Below are 15187 nucleotides of genomic sequence, written 5' to 3'. Positions count from 1 at the left end.
AGTGAAAGATCTTCCCTATTTGGCTCTTCTATTTTCGGTGGGATTTAACCCTCACCCTATTCCATCGCATGTTGCACTTCACTCGGATGTAGCAAATCGGAGCACCATCTTTCGACATATATTGAAGAAATTATTTGTATTTAAGTTTCTAATCTTGTATCTAATCTTCTTGTGTTGTGTATGAACGAATTTTGCATTCATTGTTGTAATGTGTGGCATCTAGACATTTCCGTATGGCTTTCTCTTTACCAGTACGGCTTTCACTCTTCCCCACAACTTCCACCACACCCCGTACCTTCCTTGCTTCCTCCATCCGCTCACCTTACGACCTGTTGTACTGCCTTCCTGGCCATCATCCTAGCTACCTTTGACCATCGTACGGCTTGGAGTTGTCCTCTACGTATGGCCTCATCAAACATAGTGTACGGCCATTTCAACCTTACGTAAAATTCCTTCCATACGGCCCTCAATTCCAACCGTACGACCATATTGTTCCAATGTACGACCCTTTCTTCCAAGTACGGCCTTATTGCTTCAGCCACCATACGGATGTCATTATTTCTTGGCCACTGTACATCACATTCTTCCCACCGTACGGCATTCAGTTACCTCCTCCGTACGGCCTTTCCTCCATCCTCACCGTACTGCCATTGCTTCATAGAGTACAATTACTCCCTGGTCACTTAGTTGCTCCCATACTGAGTCCATTGCCTATTCGATTGAAATCCGAGAAATTGGTATCCGAAGCACATATATCTGAGAAGGAGAACATGAATATTACATCCATTGAGCATGGCATTCTTAAAAAAATTCTCAATTCAACATTCGTTGGTGATTCCTTGTTCTATTCTTTCTCATGATGTTGCTCTCATGCCATAAGTTGGTCTTTAAATGCCTTAGAGGATGGGAAAATTTTGGAAAAATAATGTGGGGGAGAATGTTAAGAGTCGGGAATTTCTCTGGGAGTGAGAATCCTGAGTGTCAGGAATTTCTCCCGAATACACTTGTGCCACTTAGACTCTCCAAAACTTGCCATTTTACTAGCTATGCCCATTCTTTCTCCAAGTTTTCGACTTGCTATGCTCTTGCATCTCTTTTGAGTTGGTGAGGAGAAAGGAGAAAATCTTAAGAGACATGAAATTTCCTTAAGAGGGAGAATTCTGAGAGACGTCAAATTTCCTCAGGAGGGAGAATCTATAGAGACAAAAAAATTCCCCAAGAGAGAGAATCCTGAGATCGAAAATTTCCCCTGAACTTGGTTTTCTCACAAACTTTGTCCCATTTCTCAAACATGCGAACCCTTCTCACCCGAATTGAAATTCTACCTACCAACTTATACTTAGGGTACGAGAATTCCTCAAAATGGCACCAAAATTCTCACATAAAACCCAGACAAAAATTGCTTTCCAATGGGCCAAAATTGGTCAAACTCACCTCGAACCTGGAGACTTGAAAAAGTTGCCAACTAAAACCACTGAAGACAAAGACTTCTACTTGCCCAAACATAAAGAGGGGTTCCCCATTTGCAATGGGGTGATGGTGTGAAAACCACGCAACATCTAGCACCCACCCAACGAAATGTTCCTGAACATTTCAATGATAAATCTTGTGTAGAACCAAGAACCTTTGACCAACTCCACTTCCACTTATCCAACAACTTGGGAGTGCACTCAAAATGGAAGAAAACATGAATTGGGCTAAGCGCCTTTATCCTTGATTACACATACGTGTGCAAATGTAGTCATTCCCTGCTCATCGTGGATAGAGCCTCGTTGCCAGCCATGCGGCCATAGCCCCAACGAGGTTATTAGTGTGGTCAACCATGAACATTGCTCTACCTTTAGTGATTATTTTTATAGCTTCGGTAGAGATGTTTGCACACCCAGAGCCAAATCACTTTATTTTCTTTTCTCATTTTTCCTTTTTTCTTTTCTTTTCGCTTTTCTCTTTTCTTTTGATATTACCTTTTTTTTCCTCTCAATCTTTTATTCTTGGCTTACAAGAAGTGAAGCTTGAAGAGGGTTTGGAGAACCACAGTGGGGATGAAGTAGGTGTATTATTTTCTCTAATCCCAACTTTACTTTGAAAACTCACTAAGAACTTGGAGCAATAAGTGTGAGTGAAATGCTGTAACCTAGAGACTTGGATGCGTCAAACCCAACAAATGAATTCAATTCGAATTTAATACAAATCCTCTTCATAGGATAAAGTTATTAGGAATCCAATCTCTAATTTAAGTAGCCAGTCATGATATCTAGGAAATATACCAAACAAATTCACAAAGAGAAATGCTTGTGTATTGTCCAACACCCCACCTTTCTCTCTAATTTGGATACCTCTAGCTAAACTAACCAAGCAAGCACCTAAACTATAGGAAACAACTACTAAACCTTTCAGGCCGAAAGACTCAAGGCAAACCGACAGATAGACTCTCTAAAGAAAACAAAGCCATATTATAGTCGAACCCCAGAGGCACCTCAAGGAGGGGAATCTCAAGATTCCTTAAAACCAAGTTTTTGTTTAAGACCTTTCATTTCTAAAGGGTTGAGTTTTATTTCTTGAAGCATTAAAATATTACTTTTAGATTTAGAAATGTAGTGTTTGAATAGTTGTTTGTTAGGGGCATTAAGGCCCCTAACATTCCATCGTAGGATATTCATGGTTGGGAATGAACTTCTCCTTCCCTACATTTAGAATGTTGGTGAGTTTGGACCAGCCATCAGCTTCTCCATCTCTAGTTCTCAATTCCTTATTGGTTTTCCTTTCTCTACTTTTTGATGGTTTGCATAGTCGGGAGCTTTCTTACTTAGATTAGTGGCAGCTAACCCTTATATTTCATGATTTTCCTATTCTAAAAGGTCTAATCTGTCTAATCCGTCAATAATTCGTATACGTTATTAATTCCTTCATTATCCATCCTCTTTATGTTATCAATTAGGAGATCTTTTTGTCTTTGAAGTTCTTCCTCATCACATAATTCATCCATAAATTGTTCCATAAGGTCATTACTCACTAGGTCACTAAGGTATTCCAAGATTATATTAACCTCTATCTCTACTTGTAATACTTCCTTAGACTCAACCACATCAACTTTTCATAGTGAACTCCTTTCACCTATTCAAGGGCCTTCCTTCTTGGAATCAAAATCAATATTTTTTGGAGATGAATCCATGAGTTAACAAATTAGAAGGGTTATCAACATCTCCCATCAAATTTAATTCATGATTTAAAGATACTTTGAGGATTTGATATGACTAGGATTAGGGTTACTATTACCTATTTCTTGGATATTACCTAGGGTGTCTGTACAAGGAGAGGTCACCTTTTTGTCCCTTATTTCCTTATTTTCTAGGGCTCCAAAGTTGTCAGAGTTTTTAATATAAAATCCCCTCTTAACATATCCAGAACTACTTGAACAATTGGATCACAAGTAGGGTGAGTAGGATTGTTCATATTCTCTCTTTCATCAAGATCAATCCATTTCCTAAGGTTGCCTCTATAAAATTTAGGTTCTATGAAAACCAATTGATAATGAACCTCGATTTCATTTTTTGGAAGAGTTTTGAGATTAATATCCATACAACAATAATTGAACATGCATAGGAAAATTGTTCCTCCTCACAGGCTACATACTTATCTAGTGTGTTTCCAATTAATTTTAAAGTTTTTTAATTTGGAATCTCTATTGGTATATAAGGTAGTAAATCAGTTGATCTACTTTGAAAGATTCTAAATTATTAGGATTAAAGAAGGTTTGTTAATCCACAATTCTAAAAGGTTGCTTTTTAAAATTCAAAATGTTACTAGAAATCAAATGTCGTTTTAAATCAATGCTATTACAATCAATATAGAGAAAATATTGATCCCAAATTGCTAACCCTATTTTCTTACCGTACATGGATTTCAATCCAAAAGTGACTTCCTCAATTTTTGACTTGATCCCTATCAATTTGACAAAAAAACCATATTTTTACATTGTTCTTGTAGGCAAACAATCAGTTCTTTGTCAAGTTTGATCCTAAGATTTGTTAGGATTATGAAGAAGTGGATTTTTTATCTTCAAAGTATCAATAGTTTTGCCTGTAATTTTTGTCCCCCACTTCTTGAAGGTGAGGTTTTTGTGGTCCGTCTCCTTTAAAATCTGCAAGGAGTTTCGAAGAGGGAGGAAGGAGTTCTTTCCTCGTGCCTTCATCTGGGATATTTCTTCTAGATTATACCCTCGAGATCTATTCAAATCTCTCCTTTTGTAATTTGAGCTTCTATTGCCTATTTTGAAATAGGGTTTTGGCTACGTCTTCTTGGGATGCACTTAGGGTGCATTTGGTTGCTAGAATGTGAATAGGAAATTAAGAATATGTTTTCTATTTTTTGTTTGGTGCATCAATTGGAATGGGGAATAGGAATACATATTCCCATTTTGCCTCTAAAATGAGCTTATGTCCATCCCAAAAAACAATTGTTATTGGAGTAGCCATTCCTATTCTCAATTCCTATGCTTGCAACCAAACAGGCCCTTAGATCCATTATCTTCAATAATGTTAGGTTGTAGAGAAGGAAATGACCTGGTTATTACCTTGGGCACAACATATTTCGTCTTACTAAACTTTTTTCTCTAAGGAGGTTACCAAAATTTCTACTTCCTTGAAGGGCTCCCCAAAGCTCATCGCCTAGAAAATGCCAGCACTTTTGAAAAAAATCTGCTTGAAATCCATCAGATTCAGGGCCTTGTCAGGCTTCATTTGGAAGAATGTATTCTTGATTTGTTCTTTGGTGAATCTACTATTTAACTTTACGCTATGCTCTATGGTTATCTATTTTGGTATGAGATTTAGGAGAGTTGATTGAGCAACTAGATTAGAGGAGTCCCAATTATTAAGAATGTTCTTAAAGTAGGATACAAGCTTACTGGCCATGGCTCTGATTTTCGTAATCTTGTTAATATAGTGCCTGGCTTTAGAATTGTTGTGAAAGAATTTGATATTTTTGTCTCCCTTAGAGAGCCAAGTTTCCCTAGATTTTTGTTTCCAGAGTACCTCCTCTTTAGCTAGAAAGTAAGCTTGCTTATTGAGGAGGAGTTTCTCTTAGAAGTAGTTGTCATTATCCATGTTGTTGGCTTATCATTCAAATCTTTAAAATCTTGGTCAACATTGGCTAGTTCTTCAAATATGTTTTTAAAGTAAACCTTGTTCCAGGATTTGATTCCAAGTTTAAGGTCTTCAGTTTGGAGACAAAAACAAACATTTTCGAGCCCTGAAAGGATTCTACATTCCGCCAAGATTCAAGAAGAGAAGGAATTCATTGTCTTTAAACCACATATTTTTACATTTGAATGAGATCCTATTTGGTCTGGGTACTTTCGCATTATCAAGTTGAATTGGAAAGTGGTTGGAACCTGATATTGGCTTGACTCCCTCTAATAAATTGTGATTAAGGGAGTGAAGATCACCACAAAAGAGGAACCTATCCAATCTTTATGCTATAAGGTCAATACCCGCTCTCCTATTACTCCATGTGAAGATGCCATTGGAGAAATTGATGTCAAGTAGGCTTTTGCTATATATCCAGTTCTTGAAGTTCCTCGAGGCTTGGTTAAGGATTTTGATTCTTCCTGACTTTTTCTTCGAGGTTTATAATGGCATAAAAATCACCTTAGAGTATAATGTTACAGCTATGATGGACTATTAAAAAGTTAAAGATTTCCTCCCACACTTTTAAGTTTCCCGGATGTGGAGATGGGACCTTAAACATTGATTAAAATAAAGGACAAATCAGAATTAATGCTTTTGACTTTGTTACTCATCCAATAGGGTTGATTTGTATTAGGGGTGAAGTGGACAGATTTTGGATTCCAAATGCAAGCACGACCACTGGTTGTTGGAATGACCAGGCGATCCCAAACTTTCCATATCCCCATCTTTATATCAAAACAATAGATTTCTTCAGAGTCTAGTTTAGTTTCTTGCAATAGGATAATGTCAGATTCAAAAGTATTGAGGTAACGCTTTAAGAGACGTTGCTTGATAGGGCTATTGCAACCCCATATGTTCCATGGCACAATCTTCATGTTGATGGTGGGAGGCCCTTCCCCTTCCCATTATTGAAGATGGAGTTGAGTTGCTTCACCATCTCTCTTTCTTAAATCTAACTTAGATTTTTGACCTCTTTTCCTAGACACCTTTCCACAGTTAGGATATTTACCACCTTGGATATTATCTGCAATTCCAAGGATGTTTTGAGAAGGCCGAGACACTAGAATTGAGGGATCCGGGCAAGGATTTGAATCTGAGGATTAATCTAAGAATTTATGGCATGCATCCATATTTGTGTTCACTGGGGAATTACAAAAGAGTTCATTTTCCATGTTAGATCCTTGTTTCAAACCTATTATATCATAGATTACCTCAAGTTCCATGGGTATTTGTTCTTATGGGGTTTTGTCATTCAAATTTTTATTAATATAAATATTTTTATTAACGTTTTCTTTTTATGAACATAAATATTTTCCCAAAATAGACTCATAATTTTCAATAAGAGACATGCATGCCTTCTAAATAAAATTATAAACATGTATATCCATATATATATATATATATATATGTATATATATATATATACATATTTATTTATATAAAATTCTTTTCTTTTAATAGATTCAGATTTTATCTAAGTTACCGAATTCGCGTATCGTCCGGATTCGGGCAAGATCCGTAATCCTACCTGTGGATCCGTCAGGATCTGCGGCCCACGGATCCTTACGGATCCACAGGCAGGATTACAGATCCTGCTCGGATCCTCGAGGATCCATGCGAATCCACAGCAGGGCCCAATAAAACATGAAAAAAAGTGGGCCCAAGTTAGTTTTTTTATGTTTTTTTTTTCCTAAAGGCCCTAAACCCTAAAAACAACCCTCTAAGTCACAATGCAAGTTCATTTACTCTCTGTTTTTCTCTCTCATACTTGCTAGTTTGAAGTGAAGTGCTTGGATTCGAAGGAGATCGGTTGTGGAGCTCCAAATACCTTGCAAGAAGTGTTTAAGGTATGCATTTCAACCAGTTCTTTCATAGATTATTGATTTATTATTAGTTTTCCAAATTTTCAAGTTTTTGTGTAAGTGTGAAGCATGGTTTTCTTTCGTTTTTTTTTCTAGATTGCAAGAATAGAACAATGAGTGGTCAAGGCTCAGTGGGTGGGGTTGGGGCTGCATCACCAAGCTTCAAAATTGATAAGGGGTCTCCTTTATGGAGACACACAACAAGAGTCGCACAATGTCCTGGGGGTGGGGCATACATATGGAAATGTAATTATTGCAACATACAACATAGAAACTCCTATTCCCGAGTGAAACTACATTATTTGGGCCCTGCGGGTGAAGGAATTAACATGTGTCAGGGTAGTGATAAGAAGGGATTACCAGCTGCACAAATAGCAGCGTTAGCAAAAGAGCAAGATGATGCCAATAGAGTAGTTGCAAAAGCAAAACGTGGTGCTTCCAAAAGAACAAATACACCAACACCATCATCCGATCAAACAAACACAAGAACACATCCGTTTTTGCCGATGCCAACTACAAATGATGAAGATGAAGACCCATCTCCACTCACTCGCAATACAGGCCCACTAGATAGGGCATTCCAAAATGAAAAGAGAGACATTGTTGATCACAAAATTGGACGTTGTTTAATTGCAAATGGTGTTTCATTTAATTTTGTGAGATCACCTTATTTTAGGGAGATGATGGAAGCAATAAATGATGCACCCCATGGTTACAAACCGCTTGGTTATGAGAAGTTGTGCACTACCATATTACATGATGAGAGGAAATATGTAGAGGCTCAACTTCAACCAATAAGAGATTTTTGAGTTCAATCGGGTGTGTCTATTATTTTGGATGGGTGGAAAGATTGTAGAAACCGTCCATTGATCAATGTTATTGCTATATGCCCTAAGGGGGCAATGTTCTTGAAGGTAGTTGATTGTGAAGGGCAAGTGAAAGATGCATAATTTATTTCAGACATTCTCATTGATGCCATAGAGTCAGTGGGTCCTGATAATGTTGTCCAAGTGGTCATGGACAATGCAAAAGTTTGCAGGGCTGCAGGGATAATTGTAGAGTCTAGATATGATCATATCTTTTGGACACCATGCACCGTCCACTCTCTCAATTTAGTGATGAAAGCAATTGGCACCGAAATAGATTGGGTGAAAAGGATATATGAGGAAGCTGAAGAGATTCAAATGTTTGTGACAAATCACCACATGTCACAAGCAATTTTTAGGAGTTTCTTGGACTTGGAGTTATTAAAGGTAAATTTGTATATTTAATATATAATTGAATATTATTGGATTCCATAATTTTCGTTTTTGTTTACATTAACATGTTTTAATTTTTAAATGTATTACTAACTTGAGTTTAACATGTTCTTAGGTCACTGAAACCCACTTTGCCTCTCACACAATCGTCTTGAAATGACTTGTGAAGGTAAAAGAAGCATTGAAACATATGGTCATTAGCCCTCAATGGGGCATTTGGAAGAATTCCAATACAACAAGGGCCTTAAATGTGAGAAGAATGATACTAGATGAGGATTGGTGGGGTCTTGTGAGTTATGTGTTGGAAATCATCGATCCAATAATGGCAATGCTTCGCTTCGTAGATAGTGATGAGCCATGCCTTGGAGATATTTATGATTCCATGGATAGTATGCTGGAAAAAAATAAAATGGTAAGTTTTACGCTCTTTTACAACAATTTTTTATTTGAGAGATATCTAGATTCTAAAGTTTAAATTGACATATTCACTAATTATAATTATTATTCATAGTTCATATCCTAGGTCATACAGAGGAGGGAGAATGATCTTGAGGACTCCCTTTACAAGAAGGTGGAAAAAATTGTTCATCATCGATAGAACAAGATGACCACACCTTTGCACCTCCTTGCATTTGCTCTATCCCCGAGGTACTGTAGTTTTTATTGAATGCTTCGGCTTATTTTATCCAATGTTTGTGCAATTGATATTTGATAGTGTTCAATTGTCTTTTGTTATCCCTAGGTACTATAGTGCAAATGTACTTTGCCTTCCAGATAGAGTGCCACCATTTAGAGATGCAGAGGTTGCAGATGGGTATAAGAGGGCACTAGCTAATATATTCCAAGATCTAGAGATTGGGGCAATTGTGAGGAGTGAATTTGCTGCCTTCAACTTAGGTGAGGATTTCCACCCTATTGCCATAGCAGAGCAAAGCAGGATGGGTGCCATCAAATGGTGGTACCTTCATGGGCAAGCCTTCATGTACCTCCAACCTCTTTCCATAAAGGTCCTATCCCAAGTAAGTTTGTAAAATTAAGCTTAAGGTTAACACTCTCAATTCCTTGAATTTATTATTTAATTTATTTATCTTGATTGTTGTATTGATAATTTTTAATTTCTCTTTAGGTTGCCAGCTTTTCTGCATCTGCGCGGAATTAGAGTACTTACTCCTTTATCCACTCAGTCAAACGCAACCGGTTGGCTCCAAAAAAATTAGAAAACCTTGTGCTCATTCACAACAATTGGCGCTTGTTGTCACGGAAGGATCCTAAGTACAAGAAGGGGCCCGAAAAGCTTTGGGATGTAGCACTCGAGACTCTTGATTTAGATATGACCATCTAGGATCTTGCTAGATCCACTTTGATTGATGTGGATGATGATGAGGAGGATTATGAGTTAACAATCCCCTCTACTACTAGTGGTTTGGGTTCCTCTACTAATACAGATGCAGCACTTGCAACTCATCAGTACCCCTCTGATGCGGATTTTCTTGAAAATCCATTTGATGATTAAATCAAAAACTTTAGTGTTGACTCTTGACTCTTTTATGAGTAAATCATGTTACAAACTTTAAGTTTAATTATCAATGTCATTGATCAAGTATACTAGATTCATAGATGCATACTAGAATCATAGATTCATACTATGAAATGATTTAGTTTTAGAATTATGTATATTTCTCTTATTTTTTAGTATATATATATATATATATATATGCATGAGTCCTCCATGAATCATAATTGGGGAAAAAAAAATCTCGAATCCACGGATCCGATTCACGTGCCCGAATCGAATTCGTGTCACGAATCGACAACTAAGGATTTTATTTAAAGAGGAATATATATAATTAGAAAAGTCAAATTCAGAAACCTTGGAAACCCTAAGATTGATTTTTTTCTTTAGAGTTTTACCAAAACATTGGGATGCCTTTTCTTGACAATTATCCCAGAATCAGGCATGCAAATTCAAACCCTCAAGGATGAAACCCTAATCAACTGATCCACAAAATTTACTCAAACAAAGTTTGGTTTTCTAAACCCCAACGAGGAAGATATTTAACAATCACACAAAGAAGACAATCCTTTTGAAAGGAAGGATTTACAGAGGTTTCAAAACCTACCTTAACTCCACCGGTTGATTTGTAACAACAAAGACCCAAAATTCAAATGAATGATTTCTCTTCACAATTGCATTCCAGCTACTGCTAATGATCTTGCTTGAATTGCTATGAATACACTCAAATGCTCTATGGCCATCTTCTCCACATTTGAAACAAGTTCCTTTAAACCAAAATTTTTCCTCTCTTGTGTAAACATTACCTCTAGGGTATCCATCTCCTCCTCCTCAATATGAAGTCTCCTCTTTCCATTTTACTTGCCTTTATTCGGATCAGAGTAAGATCTAACTCCTTCTGCAAATGATCTATCTTTACCTCTCTAAAATCTACCAACTCTTCCTCTCTATCTTTGTTCATGCCTTTTGTTCAACTTTTCTTTTGCCTTCAAAGCAAATTGGTATGCTTCCTCAATGCTATCCATCTTTACCAAACTAATTTCACCCTAAACAGAATTCCTCAAACCATTCAGATACCTTGCAATTTGTTTGACCTAAATATTTATATGTCCCAATCTGATATCCAAACTATAGGATTGTTTGGTGTATTCCTTTATAGTAGACTATCTTTTCTTTAGGTTCTGGATTTTCCTCAAAAAACTTGATAATTACCAAAGAATAATTTAACCTTCAACTTACATCATCTTATTCCAAGATTTGAGAGAACAAAGCTAGTGTTCCCACCATAAAGATGCATGTAGTTTCAACTTAGTGCTAGCAATTTTTACCTTCTTATCTGCATTAGTACTCTCATACTCAAAAATCTTTTCCATCTTAGTAACCCAATCAAGAAATTCTCCTAAATCTAGCTTACCATCATAATTAGGCAAATTAAAATGTGGTTGTGCATTGACCCTAGTTATGGCTCTCAAGAATCTTTCATCTCCTTGTTCAAGTACATGTTCTTCACTTCCTTCAACTTCATATTCAACTTCATCATCACTTACATCTTCAGTTGGTCTACCTTTTCTTTAGGCACTCTCCACAACTTTCAATCTAGCTGCTATCTGTCTTAACATGTCCATTACACCTGAATCTGCTTCTCTCCTTCCATGAACCATTTGTGTCAATGATATGCAATTGTAGGCCAGATCTCAACGCTGCCACCTTACAACCAAATAAACTAAAGGTTTCGCAATAAGTTATCAATGTCACAAGGAGCATAACCTCTCTTTGATACCGCCTATTGTAGTCACGAATGGAGGGATCTCAAAGAGATGACTTCAACTGTGCAATAAGAGTAAACACAATGGAAAATAACAAGAGATTGAGAGAACAAAGCCAGATCCACTTCGATTCAACTGGAAATCAAACTTCAATCAGCTGGCAACATACATGCCTTCACACATGCCAAGCTATTACATGCCTGTTTCTTTTATAATCTTCATTCAGAAACCTTAGATCCAATTCTAATAATATCTACATGTCCTCTTATCTCACTGCCTATACAGGGTTACATTGCATTACAATATATAGGCATCACAACATGCAGGTCGACACAAGTTTAGATTACATTCCCCAAGAACAGAAACCATATTACAACAGATAGGTCCAGTCCCAAATCACAAGGAACAAACCACTTAGACCATGTGAGAACCAGCGAACCGATATTTATGTCCATACATGATGCAAGACCATAGAGGTATGCACCATCGAGCTTCACAAACTATAGAATTTCAAAGCAAGATTGAAATTCACCAACGGGTCCAAGAACATGCAAGAACACACCTAGGAACACGATCCAAGGTAGGTCTTGATTATAATCCGATCATCCAAGATGCTATCTTGAACAAATGAATGATTAGTGAATCGAACACAGACTATACAAACTAGGAAACTGAAAACAAAATATTTTCTGGGAAAATAGAAACAAAATATTGCCCTGAGCCCAAGATGCTTCCGCATCAAAAAGATAACACTGCAATACTAAGGCATTGGAGACAAAGGGGGGCCTATCAATGTTAGGTATGAGTGATTTCTATTTTTATTTGCACAAAATGCAGCTTTGATCTATGTTGATTTGAAGGATGACTGTTAGCAAAGATCATTCTTAAAAACAACAAATTATTTCACAAAACAAATATTTCACATCTCATAGTTAAGTTTTAAAAAAAGCACGAGAGGCAAAGCTAACAATAATGAATGCATGAAGACAATGATACTTGAAACTGAATCAGGCCTAGGGATTGGTTCTAATAATCTCTTAACAAAGCAGATGAACAAATGATCATCAAGTAGTCTTTTTGTAGATTGAATATCCATCACAGTAAGTGATAAATTCCACACGAACCATCCATTCTTGATGATACTTTAATTGTGAAAGGTTTTACTAAAAGGGTTTTCTTTTGTTTTCTAAATAGTTACAACTCCTAGTATTGGGCATAAAAGCATATGCTATATTTTCATTGTAGGGTATGAATTATGTAAATATGACATTGTATTCGTGTTTTTGGAGTCAGAGAAAGTTTTACATGTTGAAATGTTTAGATGAGGTTTTTAATTGACATACCAGCATTTAGTCAGAATTATATATTAGAAGTTCATAATAAATGGTAGTTAATGGTGAATAGTTCTGTGGTTTCTACACACACCCCATTATTTCAAGTTGAATTTTGACATTTTAACAAATGCTAATGTTTGATTCTTTGTGAAAATATATTTTTATTCTTGTTATATGGTGTTGTTGGAGTGCACAAGAATAGCTGAGAACCCCTTTTTGGTATGTAGGAGTTTGTTCGCTCAACCAAGACCCAGAGAAGGTATTGGGCTAGGAGTTATGCTGGTTGGCGGAGGTTCATTGCTGCTCAGCCAGGACCTGCTCACAAGGCACTTGCAACTCTTGAAACTAGGGGCTATGTGCATGGAATGATTACTCAAAATGTTGATAGGTAATCAACAGAGTTCTGCTCCATAGTACTATGGTCATGCTATAAATTTTAGCCTAAAATCATATTTTAGTTATTATACATCTACATCTTGTTCTGAGTGAATCTAAACAACACTGAATTAATTTTAACAGGTTGCATAACAGAGCAGGCAGCGATCCAATCGAATTGCATGGAACAACACATTCTGTTATATGCTTAGATTGCAATAATATCACTTGCCGACATTTATTTCAAGATCAAGTCAAGTCTTTAAATTCAGAGGTGCATTACTACACCGGCTTCTATAAAAACACATGCTAATATTTCGTGATATTTTCATTTAAAGAAGTGATCCTAGTGTATTTGTTTTGATTTTGTACCTGAAAAAAACTATCCTCTATTACTGAAATGATAATTAATGTCTGTTACATGAGCACATTTTTTTAACACATGGGGTTAGGGTGAATTCTCTTTGCATTCAGATTGCTATCTTCAAGATTAATATTTTTATGCTTCGAAGTCTTTGTCACTCAACACCTTGTTTGTTGTCAATTATTTTAGGCCCTACAAAGGTATTTTTCTCCTATGATGACTTCCTCTAAAATTCTTTTTTGTGGGTGGTATTATTTTGTAGTTTAGTGAAACATAATTCTTATCTAAACTGATTTTAGAGATGGTTGTATGGATGCAATTGATGTTTAATACAATTGGGTTATGTTGAGTAATAATGATTTGAGTCTATAAGTAAGATTTAATTGTTAATTGTTTGCATGGGCAAAGGGATGTGTTGTTTGGCATGAAAGTTTCATTGTTACAATGAGAATGGGGGAAATAAAATAAGGTTGACATATTGTTGGCCTCAATTTTGACCTAATTAGGTTTCATACTTTTTGTGTCCATTGAATTGGCCTGCGTCATTGTGCATCAAGTCTTTTTGTCATTTTAGTCTTTGTTGCAAATTCCCTAACCAGTTGCTCATCAAATTGAAGTTGTTTATTTCAAATTTGTGTCATCCCTGCAAAATGTTAGCAAGTGAATCCATGCTCCGTAAGTGTTGCATTTCTTCAAGCTAAGTCGTCATGGCTTGACCATGTCATATTTTATTCAAGAATAACATTGCATTTGATCAGGCTCTTCTGTCATTGCCAGTATAGGTTTTAATAGAGTATAATGCTGGAGTTAGCGATTCAATGTGCATTTGCAGATTATTTCATAACGATAATGCTTCCAAGGAGGTCTAGTTTAACTCCTAGCTCATAATCATAGGTTATTTTCAAAATGACTTCATTTGAAAATTTTATAATAGTGTAGTATATTGAATCAATTAGTTTGCATAAACTTTAAGCATGGTAAAAGTTCATTATTTCTGCATATTCAAATATGGGGCATTTTGATGATTCGAAAAGGGTTATATAATTCGTTTATGGAGATTCAAAGGTGTTTCCTAGTGTTGGTAAATAGATATGTCAGTAGGGTTGTTTTTCCCAAATTGACCTTGTTTGCTTGAGAAGCAATGACAATTGTGCCAACAGTTGGAGAGATTGCTTGTGAAACTTCGATCTTCCTTTGAATTTAAGAGGGGAAGCTCCCTCATATGTAGGGTTTTGTACAAGTTTTGTGTACCTTTATCTTGGAAGCACATAAAGAAAAAACATAAAACTAAAAGAGAGTGGGTAAAGTAAACCCTAGTCGAAGACATATTAATACCAAATAGGATTTCATAAGATAAGATAAGATAAGATAAGATAATAATATTAATGTCCATGAGAAACCAACAAGGTCTATGGGACTGAGCATACAAACAAAAGAGCCAGCCAAGCAGAAGCACCAAATGGTGACTGAGAAGAACAAAAGCAAGAAACAAAACAAGAGAGAAGACAAGGTAAAGACTAAGGGT

The 15187-nt window shown here is 36.4% G+C and overlaps 1 protein-coding gene across 6 annotated transcripts in view; it reads left to right on the top strand.

Annotated features, from left to right (window-relative positions):
* Positions 1-15187, top strand: part of LOC149576950 (NAD-dependent protein deacylase SRT2-like) — a 221316-nt gene that overhangs the window by 153824 nt on the left and 52305 nt on the right. For all 6 annotated transcript variants that reach the window (XM_089821252.1, XM_089821222.1, XM_089821243.1 and 3 more), the window contains 2 exons: positions 13151-13311; positions 13443-13572. In XM_089821252.1, the coding sequence (XP_089677378.1) occupies positions 13151-13311; positions 13443-13572 (291 nt within the window). The remainder of the gene's footprint in view (positions 1-13150; positions 13312-13442; positions 13573-15187) is intronic.

Source organism: Cupressus sempervirens, chromosome 1 (genome assembly GCF_028749045.1).
Source record: "Cupressus sempervirens isolate cs-2001-9-10 chromosome 1, ASM2874904v1, whole genome shotgun sequence".
Taxonomy (NCBI): domain Eukaryota; kingdom Viridiplantae; phylum Streptophyta; class Pinopsida; order Cupressales; family Cupressaceae; genus Cupressus; species Cupressus sempervirens.
Note: the sequence above shows the minus strand (reverse complement) of the source record. Positions and strands in the feature narration are given on the sequence as shown.